At 45.4% G+C, this 22,530-nt stretch overlaps 1 protein-coding gene across 7 annotated transcripts in view; it reads right to left on the bottom strand.

Annotated features, from left to right (window-relative positions):
* Positions 1-22,530, bottom strand: part of PTPRU (protein tyrosine phosphatase receptor type U) — a 381,886-nt gene that overhangs the window by 98,311 nt on the left and 261,045 nt on the right. For all 7 annotated transcript variants that reach the window (XM_082231472.1, XM_082231471.1, XM_082231470.1 and 4 more), the window contains exons 12-14: positions 20,394-20,667; positions 16,356-16,392; positions 5,112-5,250 (exon numbers count right to left, since the gene is read on the bottom strand). In XM_082231472.1, the coding sequence (XP_082087598.1) occupies positions 5,112-5,250; positions 16,356-16,392; positions 20,394-20,667 (450 nt within the window). The remainder of the gene's footprint in view (positions 1-5,111; positions 5,251-16,355; positions 16,393-20,393; positions 20,668-22,530) is intronic.

The raw sequence follows: 22,530 nt of genomic DNA on the forward strand, positions 1-22,530 counted from the left end.
TCCGAGGGTTGCGCAGAGCTGCCTGCAGTCCCCGGCTCAGCACAGCTCTGCGCGGCCATCGGGAGCCGGGGGCTAAGTCCCGCCCTCTCCAGATGGCGGCGCAGAGCTGCCTGTAGTCCTGGGATCAGCGCAGCTCTGCGCGGCCACCGGGAGCCGGGGGCGAAGCCCTGCCCCACTCCCGATGGCCGCGCAGAGCTGCCTGCAGTCCCGGGACTGCAGGCAGATCTGTGCCGCCATCCGGAGCGAGGCGCTAAGTCCCGCCCCGCTCCAGATGGCGGCGCAGAGCTGCCTGCCGTCCCAGGATCAGCGCAGCTCTGCGCAGCCACCCGGAGCCGGGGGCGAAGCCCCGCCCCGCTCCCGATGGCCGCGCAGTGCTGCCTGCAGTCCCGGGATCAGCGCAGCTCTGCGCGGCCACCGGGAGTGGGGCGCTAATTCCCGCCCCGCTCCGGATTGTGGCGCAGAGCTGCCTGCAGTCCCAGGATCAGCGCAGCTCTGCGCGGCCACCGGGAGCGGGGCGCTAAGTCCCGCCCCGCTCTAGATGGTGGCGCAGAGCTGCCTGCAGTCCCGGGATCAGCGCACTTCTCCCCATCACCAGCCCCACAAGCTCGGGGGACAGCGGGGAGGCAGAGAGTGCCTTCCCACTGTTCCCCGAGCTGGTTCTTCCAGCCCCGCACCTGGGGGGGAAATCAAAATTTTTTTCTTTATCCCCCCCCCAAAAAAAACTTGGTGCGTCCTATGGGGCGCTAAATACGGTAACTCTGTTTCCCCCATTTTTCTCAAGACATTCCTATGCTACAGACCTAGGCTACATTCACACCATACATTGAAAGCACTAGAATACCACTTAAAAGAATCATGGCTTCTCCCAAAGCACCCTGGGAAGGGTAGTTTGTTAAGGATGCTGGGAGTTGTTAGGAGACCCCATTCCCCTCCCAGACCTACAAATTCTAAAGTGGTTGAACAATCAATCCTTCTTCACTGGAAACTTTGAGAGTTGTAGCTCTGTGCACGGAATATTGGTCTTAGCATTCTAGAGTTCCCAGAATTCTCGGGCGGAAGCCTTGACTTTAAATGTATGGTGTCAACAGGGCTTAGGCTGCATTCAGACATCCTTTTCTATGGTGCATTCATTATTATTTGTGTTCACCAGGGTGGTCACATGCAATCCCATTTTCAATACTGTTTGTTCCTGCGAAGGTTTCGGGGCAGTCACACTGCTCCATTTCCACTCAGTGCACATGCTGTTATATCTTATACCACAAATGTTCTGGTTTATTTATTTTGTGGTTATTGCTGTTGGACAGCAATAATGTGGTATCATTGGGGAAGCATCACGGGGGGGGGGGACTAAATGAGGTGATAAAAAAAAGAACTGTAAGATGTGTAAAATATTTTAACCTGAAGATTGTCATTTGTCCAGTTTTAACTTTAAATTTAATTTATTTGACTTAATTTTGGGATGTATTTTAATTGATTGATTGCTTGTTTTTATGCACATTGTATTATTTATATGATGTTAGCCACTCTGAGCCCAGCTCCGGCTGGGGAGGGTGGGGTACAAATAGAAATTATTATTATTATTATTATTTAATTTGGAAAATGCGTATTTTTTTTTAAAAAAAAAAACAAAACAAAAAACTAAAGCAGAATAGATCCAACACTATTACACTACTGCACTAATAATGCACTATTATTGCATTGATAACATGCTGCAGAATATATCTGCGACAAAACACCAGTCTGGAAGGGGAAAGTGTAACATAAAGAAGCAGCTATGGGTTAATTCAAGCCAGCATGAATGTTTATACAGAAGGATGAGGGTTGTGAGACTATCACAAATCCTGCCTCTGGGCATTCATATGATCTTTAGCTCAGTACTCCAATCCAGATTCTCTTTCCCCCCCACCCCCCACTTTTTCTTTCCCTGGAAGATGCCCAACTTTGTTTTGAAGGCAGAAAGTTTCACGGTGGCCCCCAATTCGATCCGCTTCCAAGCCACGGACTGTCAGAGAGTGAGCAGCAAGCAGTGCAAAGGCAGAAGATGCGTGAGGTGGATAGCATGCAGCCAATCCACCAGAGACTCATGAGCGTGTGACTCCGTCCAACCTCTGCGATTCCTGCTGGCCTGACCTGTTGCGCCTTGCTGACTCTTGTCATTCCCCGGTGGGCTGCTTGGGGGAAAACCAACTCCTTTGTCGGGGACTTAATGTTCCTGAAAGGGCAGGGGGATCGTGCCTACCCAGGCAGAATGGGAACTCATGAAATATAGACGGAACACAAAGCAGGCATTGCTGACCTGCTTCCTTGCCCCCTGCCAGCCTTAGCTCTGACGCTCAGAGGACTCTGCGGGATCTGTGCTGAGGAGCTGTCCAGCCCATTAGCAACCTGGGTTGTAGCAATGACAGCGGCATGGTGTTGCCACTGGAAGCTATGCTGAGGACCGCTCTGCTGGGCCCAGGCAAAAAAGCTCACACAGGTCTCTCTCTCTCTCTCTGCTGCCCACAGTTCTAAACTTCTGGATAAAGTGACTGATTGACTGACTGGCATTTGTAGCCCAGCCTCCACCACGAGATCCCACACTGTGGCCTAGTCACCCTGTGCCAAACAAGGAGCCAACCACCCTGTCCAGTTCAGGAGTGGGGCTAAGAGTTTTATAAGTGCATTTGGGGTGTAAGAACACTGTGCGGGATCAGACCCTTATGCTTCACAGCTGTTAAGCAGGAGGATCTGATCTTGACTGGGGCTGCTCCTTTGAGTACAGCTTCCCCGATATATAATGAATTAAAGAAAATGTTTAGAAAGACATTTGTTTAAAAACCAAAAGCTTTTCTGTTAGGTTTAATAGGTGAAGAGATACCAAAAGAGGATAAACGACTTTTTATATATGCAATGATGGCAGCCCAGGGATGGAAGGAAGGAGAAGTACCAATAAAAGAAGAATGGCAGATGAAACTGATGGAGTATATGGAGATGGCAAAACTGATGGGGAAGATGTGAAACCAGGAAGACCAAGTATTTTTTAAAAGACTGGAGTAAACTTTTAATTTATTTAAAAGACCACTATAAACAATTAAAATCATTGGCTGGGGTGTAATGTGGAATTAACTATGATAATTATGGATATATAACAGATGGATAACAGTAAAAGATACAGTAAATTCAATCTTGAATATGGAACCCAGGGAGGGAGGGAGGGAGGGAGGGAGATCTGAAGGTTCAAAAGAACCTTGTTGTTTTAATGTTTGAGATGGTTAAGTTAAAATGTATAAAAATGTGGAAAAAACCAATAAACATATTTTTAAAAAAATAGAGAGAGAGAGAACAGCTTCCCTGCATGCAAGGGAAGCCACTCATGAAGGAACACAATCACACAGGATCAGATCCTTCAGGGACCTGGAAGGAACAGGAAGTGGGGAGCCACCCCCATCTTCTCCCACAAAGACACAGCCACCCAATAGATCTCTCTTTTTCACAGTTTCTCAGCAACTCCCTTGCACCAGCCTCTCCTCACTGCCCAAAGCCCCATCCCTTGACAACCTCAGATAGCTCTGGGCCCTCAACCCCAGCCTGTAGTGATCTGGGGCTGCCTGAACCCAGCTTGAACCTAGATTCCTCTGAATCAAGACCTAGATTCCTCTGAATAGGCAAGTTGGGATTCAGACCTCAGCCTTGTTAACATAATACACCATTAACCACTCTGGACCAGGTTACCTGAAAGATTACCTGTCCGTCTGCAGACCTCTAAGATCTCATAGAATATATGGGGAGATTCTACTTGTGTTCTTCTTTCCTGATTATTTCTTTTCCCCAAAAAATAAAATATGAATAACAAAGAAAAATATAATGATAACAATGAAGGTGAAAAATATCAGGTGTGTGACAAGGGGAAATTCTACTTGCACCTCTGCACCCTACAGAATATTAAGGCTGGTGATCCTTGCCACACCAGTGCTGTGGAATACCCTCCCCTCTGCCATACATGAAGCAGTAACCATCAGTTGCTTCAAACCTCGTCTTTTTGCACAGGTTTCCCCTGACCCATCCTGCTTCAAGTTTTTGAATCCTCTGGTATTCTGTTTTATTCACTTTTAGATGCTTTTATGTTCCATGCTGCTGCTTTACTGTTTTCAGCTTGTGTTTTTGTTTCAGCTCATTCGTAACAGTATTTCTATACTGCCATATTATATACCAGGGCAATGTACAACTTTAAATAAAATAGATCGTTTTAGACTGTACACTGCTGAGACATTTTCGAAACATAAAGCAGTTTGAAATGTGTTTAATATAAATAGTTGGCTGTTGTTGTTTTTGTTAAACATTAATGCCCAGCTTCTAGCCACTGGATGTTAAAGGTTTGCTTTTGGTTATTGCATGCAGTCCATGCTGATAAATTCATCCTTAATCCTTGCTGAAACCAGTTTAGAAACATAGAATTGGAAGGAACCACAAGAGACATCAAGTCCCTTGCAATGCAGAAATCTTTTGCCCAATGTGGGGCTCAAACCCACGACCTTGAGATCAAGAATCTCATGCTCTACTGACTGAGTCCTGCCTAGCAAAATGAACATAGGACCCATGACACCCTAAAAGACATATGGTGGGTGGGTGACCTCTTTTTTTCTGTCCAGGGCTGCATTCCCTTAGCGCAATTCTGATGGGTGCAGAATGCTGGCAGTGGGTGGGCTGTTGAGGAAAGACAAATTGCCCCTTTCAGAACTGATCGCTTTCATGGGGCCTTTGAAATTAGGCTGAGGTGTGACTGTCCACACCTGCTATTAGGCTTCTTGCATGTCTGTCCTGTCTGATCTGCCATGATCCCCTGATTGTTTTGTGCCCCCTCACCCAAAGATCCCCGGTTACGGGGCCTAGAGGAAGGAGGAAGATTCCTCTGGGTTAGAACAAAGGCTCACTAGGATAAGGGAGGGAGGGGCACAGGTGAGTGGCCTGAGACTGGGGCTAGCTACTGCTGATGCCCTTCCTGCCTCTCCTTCCTCCAAGACGTTTCTCTTCATCCGCCAGAGCAAGGCTGCTGGGCTCCAAACGAGGTGAATTGAGCTTAGCGACCAGAGAAGCAGCAATGGTGAAGGCAGAATGGGAAAACATTTCCTTACCCTTTCCGTATGACGACAATGATGGCCCCCAGGAGGATGATCAGCACCACCAGTCCTCCGGCGCAAATGCCCAGGATGAGGCCCATTTCCTCCGAGTGCTGGGAAACTTCCAGGGGACGCTTGCTCTCTTTGCAGGCAGCTGCAGGGGATAAAAAGAAAATAGCTCTGGCCTGTTGTAGTGGTATATGTAGAACCATCTCCTTTCTCCTGCATATGAAATTTGTGTGGAAGCTCAATTCTTTAACTGATGAGGTTTCTGCTCAAACCCTTCCCACAAAATATTTTTTAAAGTGGCTGAACAAAAGAGAATTCCAAAAGAGAATTCCAAACATGCTTCTTTTCCTAGAACACAGGTATGGGGAACCTTTGCTCTCATTCATTCATGACCACTGACCATACTAGCAAGGGCTGATGGGAGTTGTAGTTTAGCATCACCTGGAAGGCCAAAGGTTCTCTACTCCTGCCACAGCACTAAAACCAGGAGCCAATCACTCAAAGAAGCTGACTAGAGGGAGATTTGAGACTGACAAAAGGGAAATGTTCCATGCTACATGCAATTTATTTATAGTGCATACCCTCCAACATTTCTCCAATGAAAATAGGGAAATTCCATTCCGTAATGATAATTTTACTGTTTATACCTCACACAACTTACTGTGTTGCCCCAGACACTCTAGCTAGCTTCCAACACATATAAAAAACAATAATAATAATAATAATAATAATAATAATAATAATAATAAACCCCATACCCTCCAATATTTCTCCAGTGAAAATAGGGACATCCTAAGGAAAAGAGGGGCATTCTAGGATCAAATCAGAAACTGGGACGGCATCTCTAAATCAGAGACATCCCTGTAAAATAGGGACACTTGTAGTGTCTGCTAGTGGATGGCTCAGGACAGCATCTGAGACAGGTTTATTTATTTATTCAAAATTCTTTTTCAGCATTTTATGCCCTCCCAATAAAACTCACAAGGCAAAATACAATGCAGTCACAATCTCAAAATACACAATAAACTCCTGCAATAATTAAAACTCCTGATGGATGGTGGTAACCCAACTGAAAGATATTTTTGCATATCAGTTTCCACTGGATCTTTTGTTCTTTTTATTGAGATATATAAAAGGTCATATAAAACCAAGAAATCAAACTCAAGTTTTCTATATTATAACAATAGCCAGCATATTGTACATGAGAGCTTGGGGGGAAAACCCAAAGGCCAAAGAGAATGGATTTTTAAGGAAATTATGAGAGCAACTCAATACTGTCAAAATAACAGCTTTATTTAAGAAGAAAGAACGGGCCAGGGAAGAGATTGACAGACAGAGTTTGCGAAGAAGGAACAAAAAAGCTCAGGTCAAGGAACAGGCTGCATATATTTATGGAATTGGAAGATTTCAAATGGAAAGTGGTTGTGTGTATGTTTCAGTATTTGGAAGGGGCTGCTAAATATTCTGCCAGTCAGTTATTTAGTATTCTTATATAGTATAAATATTTTTTATTACACGGAACAGGGAATTATAAAGGCGTGCAGTTTTAAAATTTTCCTCCAGCCCCAAGACTACAAAAAGCCGAGTACAAAATACAATATGGCGCCATCATCTATACTGCAAAGCAACAACAGAAAACCAAACTCATGGAAAAACAGAGTGAAGCAAAAGAGTATTTAAGGCACTCTTAAAGCCCTGTGATGATCCCCACTGCCAATGAATCCCAGAGGCATGGAGTCATTATAGAAAAGGTCCTCTCCCCCATTCCTTTCCTCCTAGTATGTGATGAGAAAAACCTCCTTCCTAAAATTCTGGAGAGCTGCTGCCTGTCAAAGTAGACAGTAATGAGCTAGATGGATAAACCATCAGATTTGTGGATTTCCTGGAAACATGTGGGCAGGTGGTGCAGGAAAGAGGATTGGGGGCTTTTGGTTTGATCCAGAGGGTTCCTATGTACCATGAAGGCCAAGGCACTTGAAACACTTTGATAATTCATCAATTGATAGTTCTGGTATATATGGCGCAGAACTGAAGGAACATAGGAAGCCGCCTTATACTGAGTCAGACCATTGGTCCATCTAGATTAGTACTGTAAACACTGACTGGCAGCATCACTCCAGGGTTTCAGGCAAGAGCTTTTCTCACCCCCATGAAGCTTGTAAACTCTCCTTCATTTGAAATTTTTAAGCAGAGGAGATGCTTTAATTGAATTCCATGCATTCCAGGGGAGTTGGACTAGACCTTCAGATGCCTTCCAACTCTATTATTCTGTGATTCTATGATTTTATTATTCTTCAAACCCCTCCCCCATTGCTCACTATTTTAAATGTCTTAAATGTTTTGATATGTCTTTAAACTGTTTTGAAATGTTTTAGTTGGTTTTAAAATGGTTTTAAACACTGCAAATATTATGTCTTTGGTTTTGGCTGTTTGTCATTCTGCTCCCCTTTGGGCAGGAGAGAAAACTGGTGAATAAATAAAATAAGTAAATAAGTATTGCCCTGATAAGAATCGGTAAATGCATTGATAAGCAATGATCTCCTTGAGACCACCTGAAAGCTGCTTTATAACAAAGAGGCTGAGATCATGGCTCAATAGTTGGGAACAGATCCTTGGCACCTTGAGCTGCCCTTGTGGAAAGCTGAGAGTCTCGTCTGTCTTTGTGGCCTCTACAATTAAAAGCGAGAACTATCCCGCCCCCCTGGGCACATGTGAGGCCAGCCACGCCCTGCAGTATGCTGGTTGCCCAGCTGAGTGGAACATGACCGAGACCAAGCCACAAAGAGGCGTGGGTGTCCTTCCTATGGCTCCATCCGGAAAAGGCTGGGCAGGGTTTCATGGCCGCTCAAGGCACATCTTCAGCGAAGCATGCACAATGCCTGTTTAATGTTCTAGCAAACAATCCAATCTAATCCCACATGGTGTTTTGTTTCGTGTGTGTGTGGTTTTAAAAAACAACAACACCAAAATGATTTTGCTTAGTGACTCGATTTAGAGTAAAATAATCCAATCAAACATATACAAGACATGCCATGTACTCCCTTCCCCCATCAATCAATCAATCAATCAATCAATCCCACCTACCCAAATAATGAACCAAGCTGTAGTTGGGACAAATTTTCCCTGTTACACAAATTTTTAGAGATCCTTTCACGATCAAATAGGAATCCAGTTGCCCCAAATCATATTCACATGGGTGAGACATCAAATGAAGAAAGCACAAGTTGTTTTAAAACAGGGGAGGGGCTTTTTGCAACCTGAGGGCCACATTCTTTTATGTGGGGGCCACATGCCAGTAGAGGCTGGGGACAGAGGAATAAACTGGGTGGGGTGACATATGTGATTCTTAGTTTTGCATAAAAGTCTACATTTCAGCTATGCAGGAGTCAGAGCTTTCTACACACACACAAATCTCACCAACCAGGCAAGAGGGGAGGCCTATTCCTTCCAGGCAAAATCACTTGAAGAGAGAGCAGAGTAGGGATGTCAGAGAATTCCAGCAGAAATGGAAATGGGAACCGAAATTGCTACAATTTGCATGCTTGTCCAAAGTCCAGAATGCAAATCACGCAAGCAAATATGAGCAGCATACACCATTGTTGTTATTTTAATCCACAAACTTCACATAAATAATTATGTTGTTTTCTGAATTGTTTTTTAACATTTCCTCCCCATTGAAATACATTGTAACTAATGACGCAATTAATTTGTGTTTGTTTCAACCATAGCAGGTAGCACAAGGAGTTATGTAAGTTTCAGTGGAAAGAAACTGAACTGCAGCTGAATGGAAACAGCGTTGGCAGGACAAAATTCGCTGCCTCCTGGCATTCCTTATGCAGAACAAGACTGGTGAGAGGTGAAGTCTCCAGAGAAGAAGTCCCAACAGCTGGATAGAGAGGCCCAGAAAGCTGTGTTAGGCCCCTTGGCTTGAAGTTCCCCTGCATTTTTAAGAGTTAAGCGATAATGGCATGCAAAAAGCACTGCAGAACATGCTTTGGGTTCTGACAGTGCTCATTCCATTCCCTGGTGATCTGTCTGTGCTGTTGCATCTGTGGACCTTGGCAGTTTTCAGCTCTTCATTAAAACCCTGTCACTCCTGCTTACCCTCCTCCATTGCTAAGGCTTTAACTTCAGTGATGGGTGACCTTCCCCTAGTCAGGCTTGAGGGGAGAGGAGCACAATAATCAGAAAGTAGCTCATTCTCCCTGACAACCCGAAAGTCAATTCAAAGCTGTTTTAGATACTGGTGTTCCCCCTAAGATTTCCTTGAGAGCATGGTGTCATCCAATCCCTCCTGCAACCTGTCTTTGGAAGTCCCAACAGCCCTCACTTTCACCCACTCACCCGCCTCCTCCCAAAGAGCCACGCATGCCTCTCTTGCTGCTTTTGTTCTCCTGGCACGCTGTGTCCAAGTAACACTAAGTGTTGTGGCTTTCTCATTGCTATTAACACACGCCAGTAGCACTGGGAAGTTTACAGTTCCCAGGGCTCCTGGCAAGGGTGCTGACATGCCCCCCCCCCCACATTGCGGGGGCACATCACATGACGCATCATGTTACATGTCACGTGACACATTGTCATACCCACCTAGCTAGGACACGCAGGTATGCCGCTGCCGCAATGCCAGCGCTTGGCCTCCTCCCTGCGCGACATCGGGCAGGGCCACATGATTTGTGGGGAAGCCAGCTCCTTCTTTGAAAAATTAGGGGAGGCTGAAGACCCCTCGGTCAGATGGTGCACCTGGCTCATGGCTAGGGCCATTGTTCAGGGATAACCATGGGGGTTGGAGTGCAAAGTGTTTTGTCCCTCCCCCTTATGTTAGTAGTAGGAAGGAGGAGCAGCAATAATAAAAAGAAATATGTTCCCATTTCTGGAAACCACAGGACGTGAAGATTGCTCTTGTGCCTGAATCCAGCCTCTGTGAGAACAGCATGCTGGACTTGATGGGCCATTGGCACAGTGCTGGTGAAAAACTAACCGCCCACCATCTTAAAGTGCCCAGAAGCACTTGTTTGAGTTTTAATATGCGCATAACCAACAGTTCTTACCAATAGATTGTGGGTGGGATGGAGTAAATCCTGGTACAGTCATATCTCGGGTTGAAGTTGCTTCAGGTTGAGAGTTTCCGGGCTGCACTCCATGGCAACCCGAAAGTAACGGAACATGTTACTTCTGGGTTTCGCAGCTCGCGCATGTGCAGACGATCAAAATGATGTCACGCGCATGCGCAGAATAGGCGAATTGTGACCCGTGCACAAGCAGACGCAGGTTGCGTTCACTGCAGGATGCGAATGGGGCTCCGGAACGGATCCTGTTCATATCCAGAGGTACCACTGTAGCTGGCATTTGTCATCCTCCCCCCCCCCAAGCAGTCTGTATTAGTATATTCAAATTTGTTTGAGTGCTCTATGCCACGCCTACTTTATGTGCCTGGCAATGCCCCTGCTCCTTGCACCCGACACGTAGCCATGGCAGCATGCCAAGCATCAGAGATGAGAGTGAGGAGGGGATGAAAGAAACATTCCTCCATTCTTTGGACTAGTGATAGAAAGGGGCCTGAAGGTCAGGAGCGAGTGGTCCAGAGGCAGGATCAAAGGGAATTGCAATCTAAGGAAGCGGCAAACATTTGGAGGTCATGATACTGCTCGTGCATTGCAGCAAGCACTATGAAGCACGCTTTATAATGTCCAAAGCACCTTTGAAGCAAGCTGCATCAGTGTTGACCCTTGGCACAAGTCCCTTCTTTGACTCTGTGGAATCAATGGAAACCAGTCGGGTGATCCCATGGTAATATGTTGTCCAGGCCCAGAAACTTCCAAGAGAGATCTTTCATAGAGAGTCAAGCTTTCAACAGACAGGCTGGTAATGATCAGTCCCTAGATTTACTGTTGTTTTATATTGTATTTTGTATCCTGGTATTGTTCTTCCCATGCTTGTAGCTGAAGGAAGGAGTCAAGCTTTCTTGGTTGACCAATAAACTAAGCTGAAACTAATACTGTGTGTATGCTCGTGTGACTTCCACAGTACATTTGCTCCCAGCAAGTCTCTGCCAGTTTGATTCATGTGCATAACTCCAGATAGCTCTGGTTCTGCATTCCAGAAAATGCCATTCTATGCTCCACACACATATCATTTACTCGGTTTAAAAAAGATGCTCTGCTATCCCAATTTAACAGATCAATGGACAGGACAGGACATGATTACAGACAAACACAGAAAGAGGCGTGGAAGGCCTCCTTCTCCTCCAATCCCACAGAGGAACCTCCATCTGCCCAGTTGCTGTGTTGTGAACCATAAAGAGAAATTAACAAGAGGGCTGTAGCCTTGAAGTACCACCCTGTGCACATTTATAAGTCCCAATGTGGTGTGTCATTGACAACAGATTGATTTAAAAAGTTGTCAAACGCAATAAAACACCTGCAACAGTTTTAAAAGAAGCAGGGGAAATGTCCCAAGACTAAGGGCCGTGGCCTGCCAAATTCTACTCAGAGTAAACCCATTTAAATCAATGGATGTAAGATAGTCGTGTCTATTCATTTCAGTGGGTCTCTTCTGAGTAGGGCTATCGCTGCATGCAATCCAAAGTTACAGTTCCCCCAAGAAAATGAGTCCCATTATCCTCACCCAGCAATCTTAACAATCCCAAATTGTACGCTGCTGGAAATTTATTCTGCATTTGGGGGTGGGGGTCGAGAAGGAGTTTCTTTTGAAATTTTCAAAGAAAGCTATATTGAATAAAACAATTTTTGTATTATTACAAATGACTATAAGGAAGATTTCCAGGACCACTTTTCATTAATCATAATAACAAAGAAGGCTTGGAGAAGCACTCTCAGCTAATCAAGGAGAAGCACTCAAACACTGGCCACATTCACACCATGTATTTAAAGCAGCATTAGTCCACTACAAACAGTCATGGCTTCCCCGCAAAATCCTGGGAGCTGTAGTTTGTTAAGAGTGCTGGGAGTTGTTAAGAAGCCGCTGTTCCTTTTACAAAGCTACAATTCTCAGAGTGGTTTTGTTATGTACTGAGTTGAATAGGATCCAAAATGCAGCAGTCTGATTGGTCCACAGGAGCCACCCAATCCAGCTCCAGGTGGAAATGAATCCGCAATCTGATTGGCCTACAGGAGAATCCCAGAATTAGCCAATCGTGTGTGGGGCCCATTGTGTAAGTAATGTATATAAAGCAGACATTCTGGGGGGACTCCCATTCCTCCTCACCACTATGAGCTGAATAAAGAGAATAAAATTCACTCTCAACTCCGAGTATATTTCAGGTTTAATAGTCAATACCTCTTTACAGAACTAGAGCCACAGTCTACTCCTGTTCCTCCACCATCACCACCACCAGCAACAGCAGCTATCTTCATCTCAGCATCATAATTTATAAGGGGGGAGCCTTTTGCTGTTGGCAACTGGCTCCCAGATGGGAGTGTGGCCCTTGATCCAAAACAGAGTCTCCACCCTTTCCCTAAACCAATGCTTCCCAAACTCCCACCGACAAGACCACTTTTGGTGGTCTTGGCAGGCCACTTAACAATTTTTCTGCCTGTCATAGCCATCACACCTTGCTGTGCTAGATGCTGTATGATTTTTAATTCTATTTTTATTGCTTCTTTTATTCCTCATACTGCACTGCATTGCATTACAACTCACATTCCATAGAACTCAGCTTGCAACGCAGTAAAACACAAGAAATAAAATCAGCAATAAAATACAATTGAAAAAGATCAATATGGGTGCCTAATGTGGGCAGTGCTGCAAATCCACTTGAATAAAGCTTGCCTAGCCCTGGAGGTCAATGGACCACAGTTTGGGGACCCCGGTCCTACAGAATCATCATATAGTTTTTAATCCCTGCTGTCCTTCAATATTCTGCACCAGACAGTTGCACATGCATAGTTGTGGCCATTTTTCACTTCTCACTGAGACACAATTTTTAACTTGCTTTATTGTGGATTTATTCCTGCCTATGATTTCGGACCTTTGCAGTGGTATTATCCATTTGGAAAACTGCAATCAGGGCCTTGAAACCCTTTTGAGGTGTTATCATCCGAAGAAGATTTGGCAATCCATGACCTTATCCGGAAGCCTATTGTGAGCTGCTTAGAGCACCCTTCAATACGATAATAATAATTTGCTTTTTGTAAGCCTTGCTGAAACGTACTCTTTGCAAGTGTAATGATACTTGTCAGTTGCTTAGAGCATTCTTTAATATGATTCTTGTGCTATGTGGTTCTTTGTAAGCCTTGCAGAAATGCACATTTTGCAATTGTGATAATACGCTGCCTATTTTATTGTAACTTCTTTTCACCAGTACATGGCTGTTACATTTGTGCACATATAGCTATGTCCGTTTTTCATTTCTTACTGTACTACAATTTTTAACTTGCTTTATTAAGGGCTTAGTCCTCCCATCCCCTCTCTGTCCCTGAATCCAAAAGGGAGCAAAATATATTAGCCAAACACAAGGAATTTTATTAAACACACGGGAGGCCCTGAAGTTCAATCTCAGTGAAAAGCTGAGCATTTGGCTATTTGCTGAAATTCCAGGATCAAGAGAGAGATAGAAACCCAGAAATATCTCCTTGATCAATTTCAGAAGAGTCGCTCGTGGTGACCGCCAGCTACACATTTTTTTCCCTGAATAATATTGCCAGCCACCAGTATAAAATACCAAACATGCCCAGAACACATGGCAGACCAAATCAATTGTTCATGTTCTCAGCTTTGAAAATATGTCAGCAAGGTTGAAAGGGCCCCCAATCCAGGGCACAACAAATTTGCTCTCCTACAAGATCCGTTATTCTTTACTCAGTCTTGTTGTTTTTAACCCAAAACAAATGTTTCAGTTGTGCAGCAGCTGAGGACAATGGATTATCCAGATGCCAGGGAGAAAATTCATTTCCTATTTAGACCCTGAACATGTTGCTATGGGGAAGAAAAACATCTACACAAATGACTCAATTTGCTGAGCATCTACATTTCTATTTGTTTTAGAAAAAAATGTGATTTAGGCTTAGATGAGGGATGTGTGAGAAAATCCACAGAGTGATTCTATAGAATTCCTGCAGAGGAACTTTGCAGTGAAATCTGTTATCTGAATGTTTTGCCATGAACTTTGGCAGAGAATTCAAATTGATTCTCACTGTTTATGTTTCATGCTGCAGGTGTGCATGACCTACGTTGACTGTGTATGCAGCAGTTGAAGACTACAAATGCCATGGTGAAGTGAAACTTTCATTTATGCCACAATCCTATGGGCTGCCATATTTTGAAGAGCAAAAAAGAGGGCACATCTGCTGACTTCTGCTTTTAACTATGGATCGCTATGATGACTCTCATTTTACATACTCATGAAAAAGAGGATGTGTCCTGGAAAAAGAGGACATATGGCAACCAATGTCTACTCAGAAGTACTACTGAGTTCAATGAGACTTACTCTCAAGTATGTGTATTAAGGATCACAGCCTATAAACTATGTGTGCATGCTTACTAAAATTGCAGATACAAAGCATGATGGCACAAGCTCTGCCTCCACTCCATTTTGGAAAATTAAATCCCAAATTCTGCTTAAGGGAAAATTATTTCTGCTACAACCCATATCTTGAGAGGACAAGCCCACAGATGGTCCTTTCTGCACAATATAGGAATTGTGCCTTTGGTGTTATGGAAAACTGATGTGGACGGTGCCAGATTTACGTATAAGCTGTACAAGCTATAGTTTAGGGCCCCACTCTCTTGGGAGCCCCCCCCCAAAAAAAAATGAAAGGAAAAAAAACTGGATGTACATTTCCAAAATATAAGATAAAAAACAAATAAAATAAAACCTACATACAGCAACAGGGTTTTGTGTTGTGTAGGCTCCTATGATACCTATTAGGTCCATAAATTACCATGTAGCATATATTCAACACAAAAAACAGCGACAATTTGTTGTTGACAAAGGACAGCTGGACATATAAAGGGCCCCATTACCTTCAGTAGCTTAGGGCCCCATCAAACCTCCAGTAGCTTAGGACTTCATCAACATAGCTGTCAACCATCCCTTATTTGGCGGGAAACTCCCTTATCCCAGCGCCGTGTCCCGCTACTGTCCCTTATTGATGATGTCCCTTAAATTTCCCGGGTTACAAAGGAAGCAGCTCCTCTCCCTCCCTCCCTGCCAGCCAGGGAGGAGGGAGGCTCCAACTGTGTTGCTTGGCTGCCTGGCCCGCCCCCCTCCGGCCTCCTCTCACCAGCCTCAGCGCCCGGGAACCCCTCCCCGCTGGAACTGGCGGGAGCCTTGTGCCCTTCCGCCACCATTCTCCTTGCAGCCACTGAACTGAGCGTCTCTGCCTGGGGCCTCCCCTCTGCCCGACGCCAACGCCGCTCCCGCTAGGCCATACTGCGGCTGTGCCGCCGAAGGACCCAGATGAGATGGGCAGCCTGGCACGGCCTATGAATTGCTGAGGAGCCTTGAGAGGAGAGCGAGGGCAACCATAGAGAAAGCAGTTCAGAGAGAAGAGGAGGAGGCAGAGGCGCGGGCAGGTGTTCCAAGGGCTAACCATAGAGGGGGAAAGCAGAGGAAGGACCGCAAGTGCTTCTCCCATAGATTTGTAGTGGTAGACTGGCATAGATAGTCTGCTCTGCGGGTTTACTTTAGGTGCTATTCCCCCCCTCTTCCTCCTGCCCTGCCTGATGCAACTGAGAGCTGCAGATGGAGCATGAGAGAAAAGATACAGAACTGCAGCAGCATCTTCACAGCTTGGACTTCGTTTTGCGCGAAAAGTGGTTGCTGCTTGTAGTTATTTAATTGCAGTGTTTCATCAGCTGGTGTCTTGAGCAGCAACCTCTGGAAACAAAGGGCTAAAAACTGGCGCTGCTCTCCCAAATTATCTGATCCCTTTTAACTTCGTATTTCAGCTGGTTGACTAAAATCCCTTATTTTGGCTGCTGATCCCTTATTTTCGAGGCTGCTGGTCCCTTGTTTTCAAATCTGTAAGTTGACAGCTATGCTCATCAAACCTAAATCCGGCCCTAGATGTGGAAATGTGACGAACTGAACTTATGATTGTAAAAATGAGAAACAGAGGGAAACCGAAGTTTACAGATTTGCCCATCCCTACCTGAGCCATCCCCTAACCACACTCCTTGTTATGGAAGTAAAACTAGTGCATGTCACTCAGCAAGAGGGCGCAAATCAGAAAGGCCATTTGACAATAGACGGGGATAATATAGGCAAAACGCACTAAGAAGAATGATTACCTTTCCGGGCTATTCGGATGCAATTCAGCCTCGTTTCCTAACAGGGAAGAAAAGAGAGAGTCAGATTTTACTGGTCGAAGCTTTATGTGAACTTACTCTTTATTTTTAGAATGAATATTGTTCTGCCTGCTTGCATCCCATCACAGTTATCCCCCCAGAAATAGGTATTTCCAGACATCAAGGCTTCATACCACTTTGATATTTTTGAACTATTAAGCAATATATGCATTCTTTTAAATAAATAGCAATATGAGCATAAAAAACCCCAATTTACAACTAACATACTCACACACACCACACAACATGGCGTGTGCAAGGTCGCCATGCCCCCCCCCGGCCCCCTCAGTGAAAATTTGGGGGGGTCCTTGGCTCCCTGCCCACCTGTACCCCCGATGGCCCCCCTGATGCTGGTTATGGCTTATGAGAGCTAAAGCCCTACAATATCTGTAGGGCAACAGGTTCCCCATCCCCATTTTAAAAGCTGGTTCTTAAATCGTAATGATGCCAATTGCAGTGACTGGCAAAGTTTGCACAGTAATTTCCTCCATGGCATTGAATTCCTTTAGATTTAAGGCCTATGGATAGAAATGAATACACCATACTACTCCGTGTACAGTATAAGATGACCTTTTTTCCTTAAAAATTATGTTAAAAATTGGGGGTCAGTGGCTATTTGGTGTGTTATTTGTTGCTGTGGCCAGGGCTGGTGTTAATTGGCTGTTGCTACTCTGGGCTACCCCCCCCCCCATAAAAAGCTCAATAACTATGGGCAATCCTCCCCCAAAAAAACTCAACAACTCTGAGCAATCTCCCCCCATTTTCTTAATTTTGAGTCCCCCAAAATAGGGGGCGTCTTATACGCAAAGGCGTGTTATACACGAAAGAATACGGTCACCTCTCAGGTTGATAGAGAGCCATCTCACTTGCCCAGCTGAGAAACCATTTTGTTCCTCACTTTTCTTTTCTTTTCTTTCTTTTCCTGCACTGCCTGTCTCCTCCCTTTCTATCTCGCCAGCCCAGTGGGATTCCTCAAGCACCCCCCCTGCATTGCCTGCCCGCCTGCCAAAATGCCATGCTAATAACACAATCACTGCAGATGGAAGAATGGAAATGAAACAAATGGGCATCATTTTCCTTAATGTGCATAATCTATATCTACTCATTATGTTAGGATTCCTTGTTGTGCCATTTGGGATATTTGGATGCTGGGTGCATGAGAACCAGAACGCAGCAATAAGGAGGAGGCTGGAAAGAACCTCAGCTGGGGCATAAAGCTTTCCAAGACATCCTCCCCTGCCTGCTCACACAAGCAGCTATTCTATTCTCCCTGCAGCTGGACTGTGAAATTAACAGCTTCTGTCAATCATTACCAACCTGGGGTCATTACAGTTCTAAGAATTCGACCGGCGCTCCACATATGCCAGTATCCTGCTTCCCACAGTGACTAGTCAGATGCCTATGGGATGGCCACAAGCAAGGCATGGAAGCAACAATGCTAATCCCAGCAATTAGTGCTCAATAGCACAATGGAGACCTGCAACAAAATGTTGCCTCCTAGCCACAGTGTTCCTGTTCAGAAGTCCAGGCAGCTAACCATGCCCTTCTCTAGAACTAAGGAGTTCATGGAGGCCATTCCAAGGTTTAGTGGCTACTGAGCACACTCAATCCATATTGTCTCACTGCCCACCCCCCCCCCCATCTTTGTTTCTTTGTTCAGAGAGCATTTTTAAAAAATATATCAAGACATTTTGGGGCATGTCAACATGTCCATCTAGTTTCTGGGTAAAGGTTATAGCTCAGTGCTGAAGCATCTGGCTTGCAAGCAAGACTCAGGTTCAATTCCCAGCATCTCCAGGTAGAGTTCAGAAAAAACTCCTACCTGAAATCCTGGAGAACTGCTGCCAGTCAGTGTAGATAATACTGAGCTAGATAGATCAATGGTCTGACTTGGTATAAGGCAGTTCCCATGTTCTTATGATTCTCAGTGGCCCCATTTGGCTCCATTCTTATTGGCACTCACTACCCAAGTTTGCAGTTAGAGGAACTGCATCTGAACCTGGAGGTTTCGTTTACCTAGCTAACGGCCTCTAATGGACTTAGGTTGCATACATTTAAAATACAGAGACACACCTTGAAAGAATCCTGGGAGCTGCAGTTACCCCTCACAGAGCTATATAAACCCTTACCAAACTACAATTCCCTGAATTTATTTATTTTTATTTATTGATTAGGGGAGAGGTGTTTTAAATTTATGGTGTATATAAATTCTTGTCTAACCCTGTTTTTAAACTAACACCATTACATCTGTAGCACTGATAATTGAGCATTGTTCATAGAAGCACTTTCTCTGGTCTGTTCTGAAAACTGCTCTCATCAATTTAATTGGGCAACCCTGAGTTCTTGTATTATGGATAAGGTGGAGGGAGGGGAGGGAAACTTTTTTCCTCGTCCACTTTCTCTACATAGTGCATAATTTTAGAAACCTCTATCATGTATGCCCCCAGTGATCTCTCCCTTCCCAAAACTAAAAAAAAACAACCACACCAAATGCTTTTAGTGGGTGTAGCCTGGAGGAGGCATAAAAGTCCTCAATCTGCTCCCAACATTGGTTGTAGCAAGTAGCTCTTTTGGAGCTGTCCGTGGTCCTGTAACATTTGAATTTCCTTGCTTCCAAAACATAACACAGAACATGAACCCAGAATGTCCTGGGTTCAATCCATGGCATCTCTAATTGAAATAATCAGTTAGCAAGCATGTAGTGGGAAACAGTCTGAGGCTGAGACCCTTGAGAGCTGCTTTTCATCAAAGCAGACAACCCTGGGCTCCATGGACAAATAATCTGACCTGGTCAAAGGCAGCTTCCTGTGTTCCTTATTTGAATTGATGGATTTACATGTAATGGCAACCCTTCCTGCTTCTTTGCCAGCTCTCTCTGGCAGCACACACTCCTTCATGTGGCTCTACAGCCTTTGACTTCTATGAGTGCAGCAAGACATTGCCTGCCCACTTCTGCATCCCCAGTGGCTCAGATGGAAGCTGCAGAAACGTGTCAAGTCAAGGCATCAAGGATCCTCTGGAGGATGCCCCCCGTTGTTCCAGCAGTCACCTTGAAAGAGATTTGCCCAGACGTGGAACAGAACCTCGGGTTAGTCAGATCAGATTTGTCTCTGCAATGAAAGCTGGGCTGTTGAAGCTAGGCCAAGCTTGATCGTCTTGCAGATTAGGACAGAACAGCCCACTGGGGCAGCTGCAGGGGACAGGCCTGGAGTCCTTGGAGGACATCTCCTAATGTTAGCAGATGCAAGGAGTCGCTGCAAGAAAGGGTGTCAAATGAATTGTCTCTTGCTGAGATGCCTGAGCAAGATCCCCACCCTTCTCCCTCTGTAGACAGCCTGAAGAAAATCCATGTATTCTCATTTCCAATGGTGCAGTCTGATTATTTTTAGACTTTGGACTTAATGGTCTTACATACTCTCTACCCCATCACTACCACCGTTCCAAAGATGGCAAACGAGGAAGGACCATAGCTGAGCATCAGAAGGTCTCCTGCTGATTCTGCTGCCCCCAGGTCCTGCCCTGATGGCACCGCTGCTCATTTCTTTGCTAGAAAAGGCAAGGATGTCTCTCAGGTCCAGGCAGGAAGAGGCAGAAGCAGCTGAGATTGGACACTAATGACACACAGAGTAAGGAAAGAGGGTGCAGCTCAGTGGTGCAGTGCAGGCTAGTCTATTAGGTGAATGGGACACTATACCACCAGCCACCATTGCAGTGATGATGCACTAGCTTTGCCCTTGTGAAATGCAAGATCCAATCCTCAGCATCATTGATTTTTTAAAAAAAAATTCAGGGGGCTGAGCTAGCCCCGGACAATGGCTGCAAATTGAATTAAGATCAGTCAGTGTGAGCTCCCCACTTTAAGTTCCAGCTGATCTGGAAGCAGCAGTGCCTTCTTGGTGGTAGTCCCAGAGCTCCAAAACTTCCAGAGGTTATGGAAGGTTATCAGCTCATCACATTTTAATCCAACTCATTGCTACTCACCCCTTTGAGATGGCTCATGGCCTGGAAGTAGATGAGATAGGCCTTCTTGGGCTCCAGCGGTGGATTCCAGTAGCCGCTGTAGGTTTGGTTGTCCCCTACCGTGAAGGGCTTGGCTTCTGTGAGGCTGCTGGGGGGCAGCTCGGCTCCAAAGTAGTGAACTGAGCCACGGGACATGGCATCGTCAAAGGTGAGGGGCACCGGAAAGCATTCCTGGCCCCCCACCTCCCGCTTGACCTTCCTAGGCCTGTCTTCTTCCACAACGACTTGGTATGTGCTGGGGACACAGTCCAAGGAAGCGGGTTGGAGAGAGAAAGAGAACAGAGAGGGGTGAAATCAGATGGTCTCACAGAACTGTAGAGTTGGAAGAGACCCTGAGGATTATCATCTAGTCCAACCCCCTGCAATGCAGGGATATGCAGCTGTCCCATATGGGGATCAAACTTGCAACCTTGGTATTATCAGCACAAAGGCTCTAACCAGCTGAGGCATCCAGGCTGAAATAAATCAGAATGCTTTGAGATTAAGGGGGTTGGCACCTGCACTTACAGCTGCCTTTTCAAACCCTTGGAGAATAATCCAACCAAAGAATTCCAGGAACTGTAGTCTTGTTGAAGGTGTTGGGAATCATAGCTCTGTGAGGGATAAACTACAATTCCCAGTATTCTTTGGGGGGAGCCATGTACAGTCAAATGTACAGTCATGGGGTTTTGTGGCTTGCCAATGCCCGTCTATGCTGGAGTCTACTGGCTATACCATCATCCTGCAGACACTGGATTACAAATGTTCAGCCTTACTGGCAGAAGATCCAGTGGGTTTCAAGTAACTCATGGAAGCAGAGGTGCTGCCATCCCCTTTCCTCGCATGATGATCATTTATTTAACAACATTTCTATGCTACCAGATCTTGTAAGAAACAGGAATAGCTAGCAAAGGGAGATGATGAATGGCTCGGCTAAGGAGTCTTAGAAGAGGCAGCTGCCAGACTTAAGACACAGAGCTTTGAGGATGATGCACTTGTGTTGCCTTGCTGCCAAAGTCAAGGGAAGAGGATTCCGTCCAGCAGGTGCACATGGGATGCAAAGACACTTGCTCAAGACATTCAAGCAAGAGCCGCAGGAAATCCACAGAGACTCTCTCTCCCTCCCTCCCTCCCTCTCCCTCTCCCTTTCTCCAGACTCCACGGCTGTGACCTGCAGGCCAAGCGCAGCTGATCTCACACACACACACATCAGGCCTGGCTGGCTGTAGGTTATATATAATTAAAGATGCCAAGTCAGAGGCACTATTTGTAACTTTCTCTACCCTTCAGCCAAGAGCAGAAAGGCAAATAACAGTGTGTCAGAAGGGACTGTTTAAATGCCCCAAAGCATTCACGGGCAGGTTTCGTACTGTGGCACAGACCGTGTTAAAACCAGCGCTTTTCAAAGGGGATGAATTAAATCAACAGGCAAACCTTTGCCATCTTTGGAAAAGACAGGTGCCTAGGGTGGGGAGGCATGTGTGTTCAGTGGGTGAATCAAGTCTCGCTCGCCAATTCTCAGCATTAAAGTCTAATTACAAAGATGGCAAAGAGGAACGCTGTCAGCCATATCCCTCACATTTCCATTCTTGCTCAGGTTGTGGATGGCTCTCAGTCGGATGTGTAGTAGTCTGGGGTTGCAGGGGGTCAAAGACATTACTATTTCTGCAGCATGGTCCCTGGAAAGTGAAGAACCTTATTGTTTCAGTATTCCTAAATGGAGCATACAGAACAGCTCCTACTTGGTGTTCCTCCCAGCTGCCTTCTTCGGAGTGACTATGAGCCAATCCGCAGTTACTGACTCACCTCCTTTCACTATGATTGGCTCCTATAAGCCAATAAGTGTGAGGAGATTCCTCCCTAGAGGCTAAAAAGCTCCTTTTTCTGTTACATACAATAGAACTTCAAGGAAAGCAGAAGTTGAGTCACCTTGGAAGAAGATACGAGAGCACTCCAAACTGAGCAAATGACATGGGGGTGGGTGGGAAGGATTAAGCCCTTTGCTAGCTCCACAGTCATGACCCAAATCCAACCCACCTCTGGAACTGCAATTATTATTTGTTTAAAGCAAGGAGGAGGGGAGAGAGAAAAGGCCAATCCACCTTCCATTTCATAAATG

The sequence above is a fragment of the Podarcis vaucheri genome (assembly GCF_965113315.1).
Source record: "Podarcis vaucheri genome assembly, chromosome: 7".
Lineage (NCBI taxonomy): Eukaryota > Metazoa > Chordata > Lepidosauria > Squamata > Lacertidae > Podarcis > Podarcis vaucheri.